This window comes from Musca vetustissima, unplaced genomic scaffold (genome assembly GCF_032173495.1).
Source record: "Musca vetustissima isolate MV318-11 ecotype Yass unplaced genomic scaffold, APGP_CSIRO_Mvet_v1 utg22213, whole genome shotgun sequence".
Lineage (NCBI taxonomy): Eukaryota > Metazoa > Arthropoda > Insecta > Diptera > Muscidae > Musca > Musca vetustissima.
The window spans coordinates 28,784-42,879 of NW_026889693.1; the positions used below are offsets into that span (position 1 = coordinate 28,784).

Genomic DNA, 14,096 nt, shown 5'->3' on the forward strand with positions numbered 1-14,096 from the left:
CTGCTAAGAAAACGAAACTCAAAAAACAAACACATTAAGATATATTCAGAAACCCCCCAAAACCAAGAAAAAACAAGTCGATTTCCTAGCAAGTGAAGTATTTTGAGAGAATCAAACAAAAAATGAAAAAAAGAGGAAAAACACTATATGAATTAGAAACTTTCAAAGCGAAAAGTTTTCAAGACGACGTTTTCTCATGGCAAAACTAAAAAAGAACAACAAAAAAGTTTAAGATTAAAACAAGCAATGCAGTGTTTTTTTTCGATAAAAAGAAATTCTCAATTCCAAAGTGAAAGAATCATTAAGTATGCACATTCACATTCACACCCACACAAAACACCACGGTTTCCTTTTTTATGTAAATGTATTTTATTTTTTTGTTTTATATTTTTGGTCTCTTAATTTTTTCTTTGGTAATAAGTACAACACATAAGAAGGAAACATTATTTGTATTCAATTTGAAGTTAAAGGAGAAAAATCAAGGCTCACAACAACACACAAAATGCAGTGAGAGAGAGACATACATAAACACATTCATAGTGTAAAATATGAAGAATGAAATTACGTGTTTTTGGATTAAAGTTTATAGTTATATATTACATTCCTTGATTTTTATCCTTTTAACTAACTACATTTTTATTTGTTGATTTTAGAAACGTCCCTCTACTACTAGCAAACATCCCACGTAATTATATTGATATATAGTAATATGATCCAAATACATATAAAATGAAATTTAATAATTCGTCTACAAAATCAATAATAACTAGTCACTTGGGCAGATGGATAATCGATTGGCTTGAATATTTTAATTGTCACCACACATTTCCGATTGGAGAAAACGTCTAAAGTAGTTGCATTCATTATAAGGAAAATGCTTAAAGCCGCTGAACCTTTTGGAAACCTGTTCAATTACAAGTTAAATAATAAATTCTTTATTGTCACGAATACATTAAGATTTTAGATTTCTTTTGGAAATTGACAATCCTTACAGAGACCACATTATTTTAAATAATACAAAACCTACAGCATTTTATAGGAATCTGCCAGAATCTAATTATATATATTCAATTATTTATCAACGTATTCTTGCTATGCTTGGTGTTACTTGTTTTAAATGTAATTCCCCCCGTACTTTGTAATTCCATCCACCTAATACTCTTCCCCACCTTTTGTATTACAGTTTTAGACATGTTATTTCCCCCTTAACCATAAACAAACCTTGTTTTGTAAAAAAACACATTTTTTTATACAATTTTTATTAATACATTTCTTTCTTAATTTTTCTTCTCTTTCCACTTCAAAAACGGAATGGATTTGGATTGGAGGGAGGAAGGAGTATATGAAAAAAAGGAGGAGGAGGACAAGGGTTTAAAAATGGAAAGGAAAAAACAGGATTTTTGGTAATAAGGAATATGGATTTTTAAGGATTAAGGAGGATATGGAAGGACGGGACACAAAAGGATTGGATTGTGTAAAAGGAGAAGGATAATGGAAGGAATACACTTCGAGGAGAAATTCTTCTTAACATTACAGGATTCAAGGATTCATTTGTAACATTTCATGGATTTGACTTTTAGTGAAATTCCAAAAAATAACACCATTTATTTCAGTGGTGGTGCATTGGAATTTTATTCACAGCCAAAAGCCAAAAAATTACAAAACATAACACATTAGGATTTTTGCACTTCTTCACATTCGCTAATCATTAGGACAACGTGGGAGGATTTGTCATGGAATTTTGGTAATTATTTATTTTATTGTTGTGTAGACAAAGCTGTTTGCAAACTATTGTCTGGCAATACTACGCTCACAAGGATTGTTGTTCAGTAACGACCAGTCTGCAAGCGGCCGCGGCGGTTCATTCTATCTGCTTTGTTGTTCTTCTTCTGCCCTTCAACTGGATCAAAACAAAAATTGTTCTGCCGCACTTAATTTTTCACAACACCATCACTAAGTACTTATCTTGGTTGGTGCCGCAAGTTCCGGACATGTGGATAATACCAATAATTGAACAATTTGTTTTCTAACCCGTCGTCGTACCCCCATCCGCACGCACCTGCGACCATTTTGATTATATAGAACCACACACAGACACCATAGGACAGGTATATTCTGCTTCTTGTTCTACGTAAAACCAAAAAAATAATAAAAAAGACAATGCTCGCTCTCTAGGACCTCATTAATAAACAATACAAAAAACCCAAACTCCCATGTCGGATTCCCAAGTCGGTATGTTTTTTTTCTAAAAAAAGATCACAAATTATTTTTATTTTCTGTTTTTTACCATTCAGCATTGCATTTTAGCTATAGCTGCTAAATATAATATTTAAGCCACTAAATCCAATATGAAAGCAACAAAAACAATAACAATTTAATCAATTAATATTTAATCAATAATGACAATTTTTTTTAATTTAAGAAACCCAAAAGAATTCAATAAAAAAGTCAAAAAGAAATTAAGATTAAATGAGTTTATTTTTATTTTAAGGGGGTATGTGCGGTTTTAGGAGAACTTATGGTTCCAAAGAATAATGTCCATGGGAAATTTTTTAAGAGCAAGCACAAGCCTTTAAAAAAATCTGTTTGACTCATTTCCTAAGCGGATTTTTTAAACAAATTTGCCGAAAAGCTATCAATGCTATAAGCGTGGACTTTTTAAACAAATTTTCCGAAGGACTTTCCAATCTATGGCGTGTTTTTTTTAAGCAAATTTCTAGGACTGTCACAGCTATAGGCAAAAATCACGCCTATTGTGCGAAGGACTATCGCAGCTATAAGCGAGGAGTTTTTACTTATTTTTTCGAAGGACTATTACAGATATAAGCGTAAATTGTTTGAATTATCACATCTATAGGCATGGATTAAAAAAAGACTATCACAGCGTGTTTTTTTAACAAATTTTCGAAAGCCTATCACAGCTATAATCGTGGATTTTTTATAAAATTATTTCGAAGGACTATCATAACATTATAAAAAATTTTCCGAAGGACTTTCACAGCTATTGGATTTTTTATAAAAAAATTACAAAGGACTATCACGGTTCTAAGCGTGTTTTTAACAAATTTTGATCAATTTTCCGAAGAACATTCACTTCTATATGCGCGCATTTCTTTAACAAATTTTCTGGAAGGTTCTTGGACAAATTTGCTGTTCTTCCCTTCATATGTACATGCGGCAGTGGTAGCTGTATAGAGGTTATCAAAATTCGCTGAAGCAATATAACAATGACTCCACACGCTTTACGTGCGATTTCAACTCCCTTTGCATCTTCTTCGGAACAACTGGCTTTTAAACAACACGACAATGCATGTAATTCGGCTAGATTCCGTTTATTGTCTTGATCAAGTTCTTTGTTAAGAATACGATAAAAATCCCAAACACGATCCGCTACTAGGCAATGAAATATACCTTTGGCAATTAGAGGAAAAATTGTATGTTGTTGTGTTAGAAAATCTAAAACTTGAATTTCTTCCTTGCCGAAAGCTTCGACACTTTGTCGCCGTATTGCGATGTCTCTGAAATACATACGAGTTAGAAATATTTATTAATTTACTGAACATGAAATAAGGAAACTGCTTTCGGAAAGAAGAACTATTAAAACCTTCGGTGGTGCCAATTGGTACACTGAAGTTGTAATTCCGCATGTAACTCTTCGAAGAAATTGTCCGGCTATTTAAAAATTGACTAAAAAATCGATCAAATTTATTTTCAATTTCAAGGTATTAGGTCACCTCATACCTTCACGTTTGGCATTCGAACGGAGCCTTGATCGGCTCAATAAGTTATTCAGGCTTAGTTTCAAGTCCTTTCCAAGGTATTAGGCTGTCCCATGGTCGATCTCAAATCCTGACACACAGAATTCCAATGGACTCTTCTAAAACCAAAAATAATAACGAATATAATTCGACTGATGTTGGTGTGGCTGCCTTGGCAACTTCAGTCTCGACCTCTACAAGTGCAACTTCGGCAATAAATTTAAGCTCCTCAACGATTTAATGGACTTTTCTTTAAACTCTCCCAACTCTAGTACACTCGATGACATAAACGCGAGCCAAGAGAGACACGCGAATCTTCTCGATCTAATTGAGTAAACCAGATCCTTTCGTTTCAGCCAAGAGAGTGTCCTGAGCGGAAGCACGATTACGGAGAAAGAATTCTTTCATATCAAAAGGTACATCAAATTTATGTAGAAGTTCTCATGGACCTATCCTAATAATATTGCAACAGAATGATTTTGATCGAAAGAATTCCGAAGTCGCGTGTTACCATTTAATCCTCCAACGGAGGATACAGCTATGAGTAGCCCGAGAACGAGGGGGTTCCTGAATGACAAGAAATCCTTGACACCATCAACCACTGCGAAAGACGACAAAGGCGTTTCTAAGGCAGCCACCAGAAATGCACATTTCCACAAAAGAGGGGTCTACGATCCCAAACCATCCGAGTCTTTCTCGCCCAATGTCTGTCTCTGCAGCCAGACCCGCCAGCTATTGCGCTACTTAAAAACACAAAACGAGTTATGACAGTACGGCAGCTGTTGGACAAGCCCCAACAACCATCCAATGTCTCGAACGCAAAACTAGAAGTAGTCGCTACAACCCCATCGACTTTTGATTCGGCTGTAAATTTGGAGATCAAATCTCCAGTCAGTGGTCGTGAAGAGGATGGGGTCTTCTGATGAACAGCAATCAACCAGCCACTAAGAGATCCACGCACGTCGTATGTGTCAGTTATGCCAACGAATACCCCATCAAATAGCGGCAAGGAAGTGACGAAAGACAAACTTTATGTTTCAAATTAATGACCCTAGAGACGGAAACCGAAGCATATCGACACTGCTGCTCACTCAGGGCTCCTGAAGACCCGATCCCAATGGGTGTATCAGTGAAGAACATTGGTTTTCAGTCTATACGAATCTGATGGGCGTCTTACAGGCCCATGCAGTTGATTGTCGGAACCATCGGTTTGACCAGGTCATCTGATATAAAGAGCATTTGGCACGACTATATAAAAGTTCATCCGATTTTACCATCGGGTAAAACTTGATTATTACGACATAACATGTGATTCCGAGGAATTCAAACATCGATAGATTTTTTCCAAGCCAAGTGGCAGCAATTCTGTATTCTGGTTTATTAGTGGGTTAAAAAATCGTCGCAAAGCTTTTTAAAAAGAGATCATCTTCTCTCCATGTTAACTGGTCACTTCGGTTGAAAAATATGACATATGACCATGAATATGTTTCGGCCGAAGTGATTGTAATATAAATTACAGATCATTGATGGGTAAAAATCTTCTTCACTGAACATTTAATATATCTCCATGCTTTGGCCAACACTTAACGGGTTGGTTTTGATTCGGTGTTGACTTTTCCTGTAAAGAAACGTTAATCTGACTTTTCCTATAGAACCTCTTTACTTCTCTATAGGTAAAGAGGTTCATCTGATAGGATTTTGCATATTTGGACTCTGTTGCACCTTGAGTTAACCGACATCGAATCAAAACACAAAATATTAGCTCTTATCATCCTCTGATAACAGGCCATAGCAAAAAAAAAAAAACAAATAAACAAGAAACCCAAACAAGTTGTTATTTTTACCAACAGACACACAAAGACGTCGCAGAGCAGTTGGCTGGAGTAAAAAGTGCAATCATTCAGTTGGACGCTGAAAGTGAAACCGATAACAAAGCAAAGCGGAATATTTTGTTTGCATTCTTTATGTGCAAACATACATCAACAACTTTACCAACCACAGCATAATTATTACGAATTAATCCAACTATGGCTAATCCATCTACTGCCGTAAATCCCGATCTGGAAAAAGAACGTAAAAATGCAACAATTAGAAGTGAAGATTTTGCCATTTGGTGGGCCGGTGGTTACAATGAACTCTGTAAGCGACGGGCTATGGCCAAACTATTTTATGAAGATCCACAATTTGTGGACCACAAACACATTAGCAATATGTCGCATAAGGAGCTTTATGAGTACACCACAGAAAAAGCTGTACGTTTCTTACTCAAACTGAGAGAATTCCTAAAGAAACAACAAACAGAGGCGGGTAATGATGCCGCTCGAACAGCCATAGAGGAGTTATATGAATTGCGAGCATTAATGGCCGGCCCATTGGGTTCTGGATTATTTCCGGCAAATTTCCCCTTACGTCTACACTTCTCTATGTTCCTACCAACTCTATTGAGGCAGGCCAGCGATGAGCAATGTAAACTTTGGTTGGATAAGGCATGGAATATGGATGGTATTATTGGCACATATGCTCAGACGGAACTTGGTCATGGTACATATTTGAAGGGTCTTGAGACCCGGGCAGATTATGACATCGAAAAACAAGAATTCATCCTCAATACACCCAGCCTCACAGCGTACAAATGGTGGCCAGGAGGTTTGGGTCATACCGTAAACACAGTGGTATTAATGGCCCAACTTTACATTAAAGGTCGTTCATACGGGTTTCAACCATTTTTGGTGCGTATACGTAATGAAAAGACTAACGAACCGGAACCGGGTGTAGATGTTGGTGATATTGGTCCACGTATTGGCGCGAATGGTGTCAATAACGGATTTTTGGGTTTGAAAAATGTTCGAATTCCCCTGAATCAAATGTTATGTCGCAATAATCGAGTTTTACCCGATGGTACATTTGTTAAGGGTCCTGAACCTTTACTGCTGTATGGAACAATGGTTTATGTTCGGGTGATGATTGTTCGTGATGTTTCAGTGAATCTTCTACAGGCAGCCACCATTGCAACAAGGTAAGATAGGATTTTTCTTAGATGTGATTGAAGGTACAATTGTAAAGGAAAATTTAAATGTATGGCTATGAAAGAAGCTTCGGCACGAATGCTTATTTTGCAGTTGATTGCAGGGTGTTTTTCATAATTAATTGTAATAAAATATTAACTGCATAATATCGTCACTTTGCTCCCCTATCTAAACTTTCAGCAAAATTTTTGAAATCGGTCGGGACCATTATATTGTCATGCCAAATCCTCCGTGTATAAGGTGACTTGGCTAAACCGAAGGTTTCATAGTGGTTAATGCTGTCGAGCATTTCTTATCATTCGGAAACCCCCTTTTGATTGATCAGAGTTCCCCGGCATAATTTCAAAATCATTCTGTTGCAATATCATTCGGATAGTTCCATGAGAACTTCCGAATAAATTTGAGGTTCAGCTTGAACTGAAAGAATTATTTTATGCTAATTGTGCTGTCCGTCTTGATCTGAATCAATCATTTTCGGCAATCAAAGATGTTGTTTCATCCCATGTTCAATAGATTAATAAACATTTCTAACTCGTACACATTTCAGATATTCCGCAGTACGGCGACAAGGTGTCGAATCTCCCGGCAAAGAAGAAATTCAAATTCTCGATTTCCTTACACAACAACATAAAATCTTTCCCCAGATTGCCAAAGGTACATTTTATCGACTAGCCGCCGATCGTGTTTGGGATTTCTATCGCATTGTTAACAAAGAACTTGATCAAGGCAACAAGCGTAATCTACCCGAATTACATGCATTGTCGTGTTGTTTAAAAGCCATTTGTTCCGAAGAAGCTGCCAAAGGTGTTGAAATAGCACGTAAAGCATGTGGAGGTCATGGTTATATGGCATCGGCTAATTTTGGTAACCTCTATACAGCTGCCACTGCCGCCTGTACGTATGAGGGGGAGAACACGGTACTTCTATTGCAGACTGCAAGATTTCTAATGAAAAATTACATTGATGGTCTGAAGCGATTTATATTACCCAAGACTGTAACCTACTTGCGTATGAGTCCACAATTTAAATGGTCCATGAAATTAGAAACATTGGTAACCGTGCTGGAAATCACTTCTATGGAGCGGGTGCGAAACACATATTTCACTATGCAACGCAATAAAAACCATTCCAAACAGGCAAATCATGCTGGCATACAATTGACCAAATCGGCTACAATGCATGGTCGTGCTTTCCTCGGACGCATGGCATTGGACACTGTGAGAGGACAAATGAAAACAGGAATTATCCCAAAATCTCTGCACGAAATTATGGATCAGCTATTGAATATATTCATTATGGATTTATTCCTATCCAGTGTTGATGAGATCCTCTGTTTTGTTCCATCGATTAAAGGGAAGCAGATACACGAAGTGGAGGCACGTTATGAACAATATCTAGTGGCTTTCCGCCGCAATGCTGTGGCTGTTGTTGATGGTTTTGATTATCATGATCGTGATTTGGCATCTACTTTGGGTTGTTATGACGGACGTGTCTATGAACGTTTAATGGCGGAGGCTCGCAAATGCGATATAAATTTGGAACCGGTGAACGTCAATTCTGCTGGTCATTTGAATCGACTTATGAAAGCCAAGTTGTGAGGAGAAAATAAAATGGAGATTGCCGATTTAATTATTGTGTTCATAAATGGTCTTAAAATATTATTTTTATATAATATCGAAAGGGTGGATGGTTTTTTACTAAATAATTATGTTAGTTATTAATAATAAATATATATTTCGAAACAGAATTGAGGGAAACCCCCCATTCTCGATTTTAATTTTTCAAAATTTTCAATGGACTGGTACATCAATACCAATGCTTGTTATTGCTTGCTTTGCACATAAATATTTGAAGATTTAATAGAGAAAAAAACATAATTTACAAAAAAGTGTTGTTTTTGGTGATTAAAGAAAAGTCCTTATTTTTGATGGCGGGTATGATAACTCCTCACTGGAACATCGGAATCCGAAAATCCAACGGTGTTAGAAAGAGTACATGTCTGGCTCTCGTATGAACTAGGATTATTGCGAATATAGGTCCACTCTTTTTTATACTACCCAAAATAAAAGAAATTATGCAAATGGACGATCCGATTGGAGACAAACTTTGCCAAACCTAATAAAATAATGAAACATGTGGAGCCAAACTTTGCCCAACTTAATAAAATAATGAAGCATTTAAAATAATGAAACATGTGTCTGTGATAGTTTTCGATATCCTGCATCTCATTCGAATTTTGCCACTGAAATATCCAATAGTAGGTACACATCTCTCAATCGGTAGATTGGACGACTGCGAACACCCCCAGGCAATCTCATCGTCTAACTCATTCCCTTCTCTTTTGCTATGTCCAGAAACCCAACAGAGCACCTTTGCAATAAAGACCCGCTTTTGAGTTTATAGTACACAACTTAAGGGTCGCCTGATTACAGATATATATAGTCACCGGTCCTATATTATCAGCACTAAGTGTTTTGACTATCTGCGTATCTTTAGTGATTGCGTAAAGTTTATATGTGTTATATGTATATGGCCAATTCCTTGCTGTAAACACCTGCAATAGTGCCTTCCTCCATCTTCGACTCGTCTGTATATATAGACAGACCGGCCGGAGGTAAGATGTAGGAAACTCTACTCTAATGTTATCATCTGAATATTTTACCATACCCACATAAAATCCGAAGATGGGGTCTTTCTCTGGTACCGCCACACAGATGGTCAACTTTTTGATAAAAACAAATATATTCCTTATATCAAGAGAATAGTATATCATGTGTGGTATTATGCCAGACCTTAATTTGTATACTAAATATAGATTTAGAGCAGTTATCGGCTACATTGGTCCATCATCTATGGAACCTCCACCCACAAACTGTCGCAATATTGACAAATTATTAATTTAATAAAAATGCTCCCTCTGACACTAGATAGCTATTCCGTAGACCTGCGCAAACCATATGCTAAGGGCATCGAATTGGGTTGGAATGACATATATTAAGTTTTGTCCTAATCTATGCATATTTTGATTTAGCGGTCATGTACGTGCAGATTTCAATAAATCTGTATACATTTACATACTATTTTTTACGATTTCATATAAATTGCACACCAAAGTTTGCCAGATATGACGTTTTGCAAGGATGTTCGGATGACTCATGCCATATATATAATTTCACATATTTCATTTCGTTCGGTTTCATATCAAGGATCCACCAAAGATGCTACGTATGCCCGAACGACAGGTTATAATTCCCTTACTGATTAATTCTTTTTGTACTTTTATTCCCAGGGGAAAAAATTCAACAGGTCGTTCATGTTCGGTCGTGTGTACTTGATTTCAACAGCTTTTAACTTTAACGTTCAATATTGAAACAAATTGAACCAAGTAAACGAAAGACACACCGCTACTAGTTCACCCCCTTTCCTTTGATGAATAATTCAATTGAACTTCTACTTTAATCAAGTGAAGCGACAACAATAGATTGAAAAAAGAAAACAATTATTTAATTCATTTAATTGATTTTTGCCGGGTAGTCTATTGATTGCGATATTATTCCCAAAACGTTGTTATTCTCCCAAGAGTAAAGTGGAGTTAGTTAGTGCAATAAGTTATTTTGAAACATCAGAAGACGTTGGTTCGAGAAGTTCTCGACAGAAGTGTGTTCTATTGCAATTTGTTTATATTAAAATATATATAAAAACAAAACGGAAAGTTTCAAAGATTCTGGAAAGGAAAATAACCATCCAATTATAAGCTGAGCACCTTTTAGATTGCCGATATTGGTATAGATATGGAAGTGCTGGCAAATTGAGCTACAGCGTGTTGGTAAGTATCCGTATATATGTATAAACAATTATATATCTTTACTGAATCCTCTAACAACATTAGGTTAAGCCGATAGTGGAAAATAGTTAATTTTCATGTTGGGATTATCATGCATACACCTAGACAAAATATGGTACAGTATATTTCGGTTAATTGACCCTACGGTTAATTGGTTTCCTCGCTTAATTGAACCACATGATGGGTCAACAAAATATTGCATACGAAAACACATGCAAATTTCCTCGGATAATGAATCCCTGCTAATTGATTTTCCCGTTTAATTGGTTCAAAATTCATGTCATCAAAAATAAATTTCCTCTTATTTTTCACCGGTTAATTGCATTATTATTGAAAAATAATCTGACATTTTTATAGACCCATGGTTCCCTTTGAGAATATGCATAGAATCACTATCTGAGTCGATTTATGCATGTCCAGATGGACGAAAGTCTGTTGATGTTGAATTGTAAACAAAGTACTTGTCCCATTTATAATCCGGCCCAAGGACGAACCCTATTGAAATTGAGAAAAATCGGTTCAAATTACATATAGCTCCCATATATATTTTCGTCCGATTTTATGGAAATGATGCACAGAATTCCCTATAATTTTTTACGAAATTTGGCATAGCATATTGATTTATGACTAGGATAGTGTGTGCTCAATTTGGTTCAGATTTAGATATACGTGATTTCAGTAATTGAACATACAGTTCAATTAAGCGGGTATCGGATAATTGGTTTCTCGGTTAATTGAAAAAAAAATTGTGCAAATTTTGATGTGCAATTAACCGAGAATACTGTATATAAAAATAATTGCAAAAATATGAAACTGAAAATACTTCCCTATTTATACGATGTTGTTTTGGCTATATTCACAGATGATAAAGCTATTGTATTGTAGCGTAACAAGACAAATGTAGAGCCCAGTCTGACAAAAATCCATACTTCCTGAGATATTTGCCACAAAACTTCCGCGAAAACTCCTGTCCTTCAGCAGTTGATTGCAGATATGTATAGGAAGTGATGCAAATGTGGTATACCCATTTGTTTTTAGATTGCCAAATTTTTATTTTTTATCCGATTAAATTGAAATTTTGCACATAACATGCTACATGTGTTGTCTTTCCATGTATCAATTTGAAAATAAAATTATTGTAACAATTTAAGAGATATTTGAGAAAATATTTGAAATTTCATTAAAAGTGATTTTAAAAAAATGGGAAGGTAATGTGGTATACCACATGCTGTTAATGTGGTATAGTATAAATTTCACTTCCAATTGATATCTTATATAATTTATTGTTTTTAATGAATGCGAAGATTTTGAAGATTTAAGATTTTGAACTGATAGGTTGAGTGGAACTTTAATTTTTAATATGTAATAATGTCTACACATGGCAATATTTAATTTTTGTATGGAGAAGTCGTTAAAACTCATAGCCTTTGTTTTCCATCCTTGTGGTTCGTGGTAGACTCTCGTAGAGTACAAATGTTTCAAATAGTAATGAGATTTTGTCTAGTGCTGGCTTTATTCATGCAGACTCAAGGTATACCACATTACCTGCACTTGTGTTTACTGAGGAAATATTTATTTTTTTTTTCTTAAATTTGTGATTATGTGGTGCAATCGCGCATATTATTTGATTTTTAGTTCATACTAATTATTTTAATGCTTTATTAATAGTGATTAAATTACATCCGTAAAACAAAAAGATATTTTTAAACTTGAACCGAAAAAAGTAATTTTCATGAAAAATTTAATTTTTTCTGGTATGAACAGATGCCATAAAGAAATTCAACCGCTTCAAATTGTTCTAATGAATATTAAAAGCATGGAAAAATACAAGGGTCCTACTAGAACTTCTAATGGTAAAAAGATGAAAACGACCGTGACTTAAGCCAAATTCAACGCTAATTGATAACTTCAAAGACAATCCATTCCATACTGGTAAATGGTGATTTGAATTTTTGGTACCAAGTCACTTATATATACACTTGACATGCTTCATTAGGGTTCTGTCTTTTTGCATGCATTATCAAAAAGGTGATGTTGTGATAGTACTTCTAATAGATCCCATATTCTTTTTAAAATATTCGCAAAATGGATGCCTATAGTCCTTGTTGAATTCATGACTAAATTTGTTGATCATTTGTCGAGTAACTGAACCAATCTGATTCTCTTCTGGAGATCGTTGCAAACATTTTGCACTTGAGTAATATATCGTACTACACAAGCTTTCCTTGTCAGAGCCGAAGCATAGGTACAAAAAGATAAGCTGTCTGCGGCAGTGTCAGCTTCTTTAAAGGTCATAATGTGCCCTCTTTCAGCTTGTTCGTATTTTGTATATTGCTGATATGTTTGTTTAAATTGAACCGGCATCATAATATGACAAAACATTGATCTACATATAATAAATTGTAAAGTAGGGTATACTCGGGAGAAATTATAAAATTTATAGTTTTTTCCAGATAAAGTGGACCGATAAAATTTGCAATATTAGTTCTCATTTTCTAGGTTTTGGAATAAATATTTAGGTTAATAATAGATCGGAATGAATCTATGTTTGAAAGAATATTTCGAGGTTCTTGAAGGATGCATTGTTCGCATTATATTATACAACAAGTGGTTTGCGGAGGTCTTCGGAATTCCACACAGGTTTTATTATTCTTTTTATATAACTTACTTAGCTGTCTTGTTACAGAACGGTTGTTCCATAAGCCGAGTTTAAAAAAGATTTACAATCGCGTCGGTCTTGTGCGCATCTCCTCCAATTTGAAAGACCATGCTGCGCGATGTTGTCTTCTACTTGTTCTTTCCATGTAATTCGTGACCTTTCCCTTCTGTGTGAACCATCAGTTGGCTCGCTTTTATATGCCTTTTGAGCTGGGTCATCCTCATTCATTCGCAAAACATGGCCTAGCCACCGTAGTCGCTGCACCTCAATACGACTGACTATGTCGATGTCGTTCATTCGACGCGATATTCTCCGACGAGGCAGATCGGCCCGTAGATCTTTCGGAGATTTTTTCTCTCAAACACCCCAAGAGCTACCTATCTGCTTGCGCAAGTACAATGTTTAAGATCCATATAACATCACGGGTAGTATCAGCGTCTTGTAATATGTAAGTTTGGTCTGGCGGGAGGTGGCCTTCTTTCTAAGCATCTTACTTTGACCATAGTTGCATCTGTTGGCCAACACTATTCTTCTCCGAATTTAAAAACTGATGTCATTAGTTTTATTTATGGCGGTACCAAGGTATATACAATTTTTAACTACCTCGAAGCTGTGATTCTCAAATTCCGCAGTTGGTCCGAGTCTAATGGACGTCTTGCGCGTTTACTGTCAGATCCTCTTTGGCAGACTCCTTCAAATTTGTTCAAAGGTGGTTGTTACCGCTCGCAATGTTCCACCCATTATATCGATATCATCGGCGTAGGAGAGTAACATGTGTTGTTTGGTGTACCGAGTGTCATTTCTGTTCA

At 35.9% G+C, this 14,096-nt stretch overlaps 1 protein-coding gene across 1 annotated transcript; it reads left to right on the plus strand.

Annotated features, from left to right (window-relative positions):
* Positions 1-5,785: 5,785 nt before the first annotated feature.
* On the plus strand, positions 5,786-8,382 carry LOC133337349 (probable peroxisomal acyl-coenzyme A oxidase 1). The gene is made up of 2 exons (XM_061545579.1): positions 5,786-6,774; positions 7,332-8,382. Exons 1-2 carry the CDS (start codon positions 5,786-5,788, stop codon positions 8,380-8,382), a joined length of 2,040 nt encoding a protein of 679 aa, XP_061401563.1.
* The last annotated feature ends 5,714 nt before the right edge of the window (positions 8,383-14,096 follow it).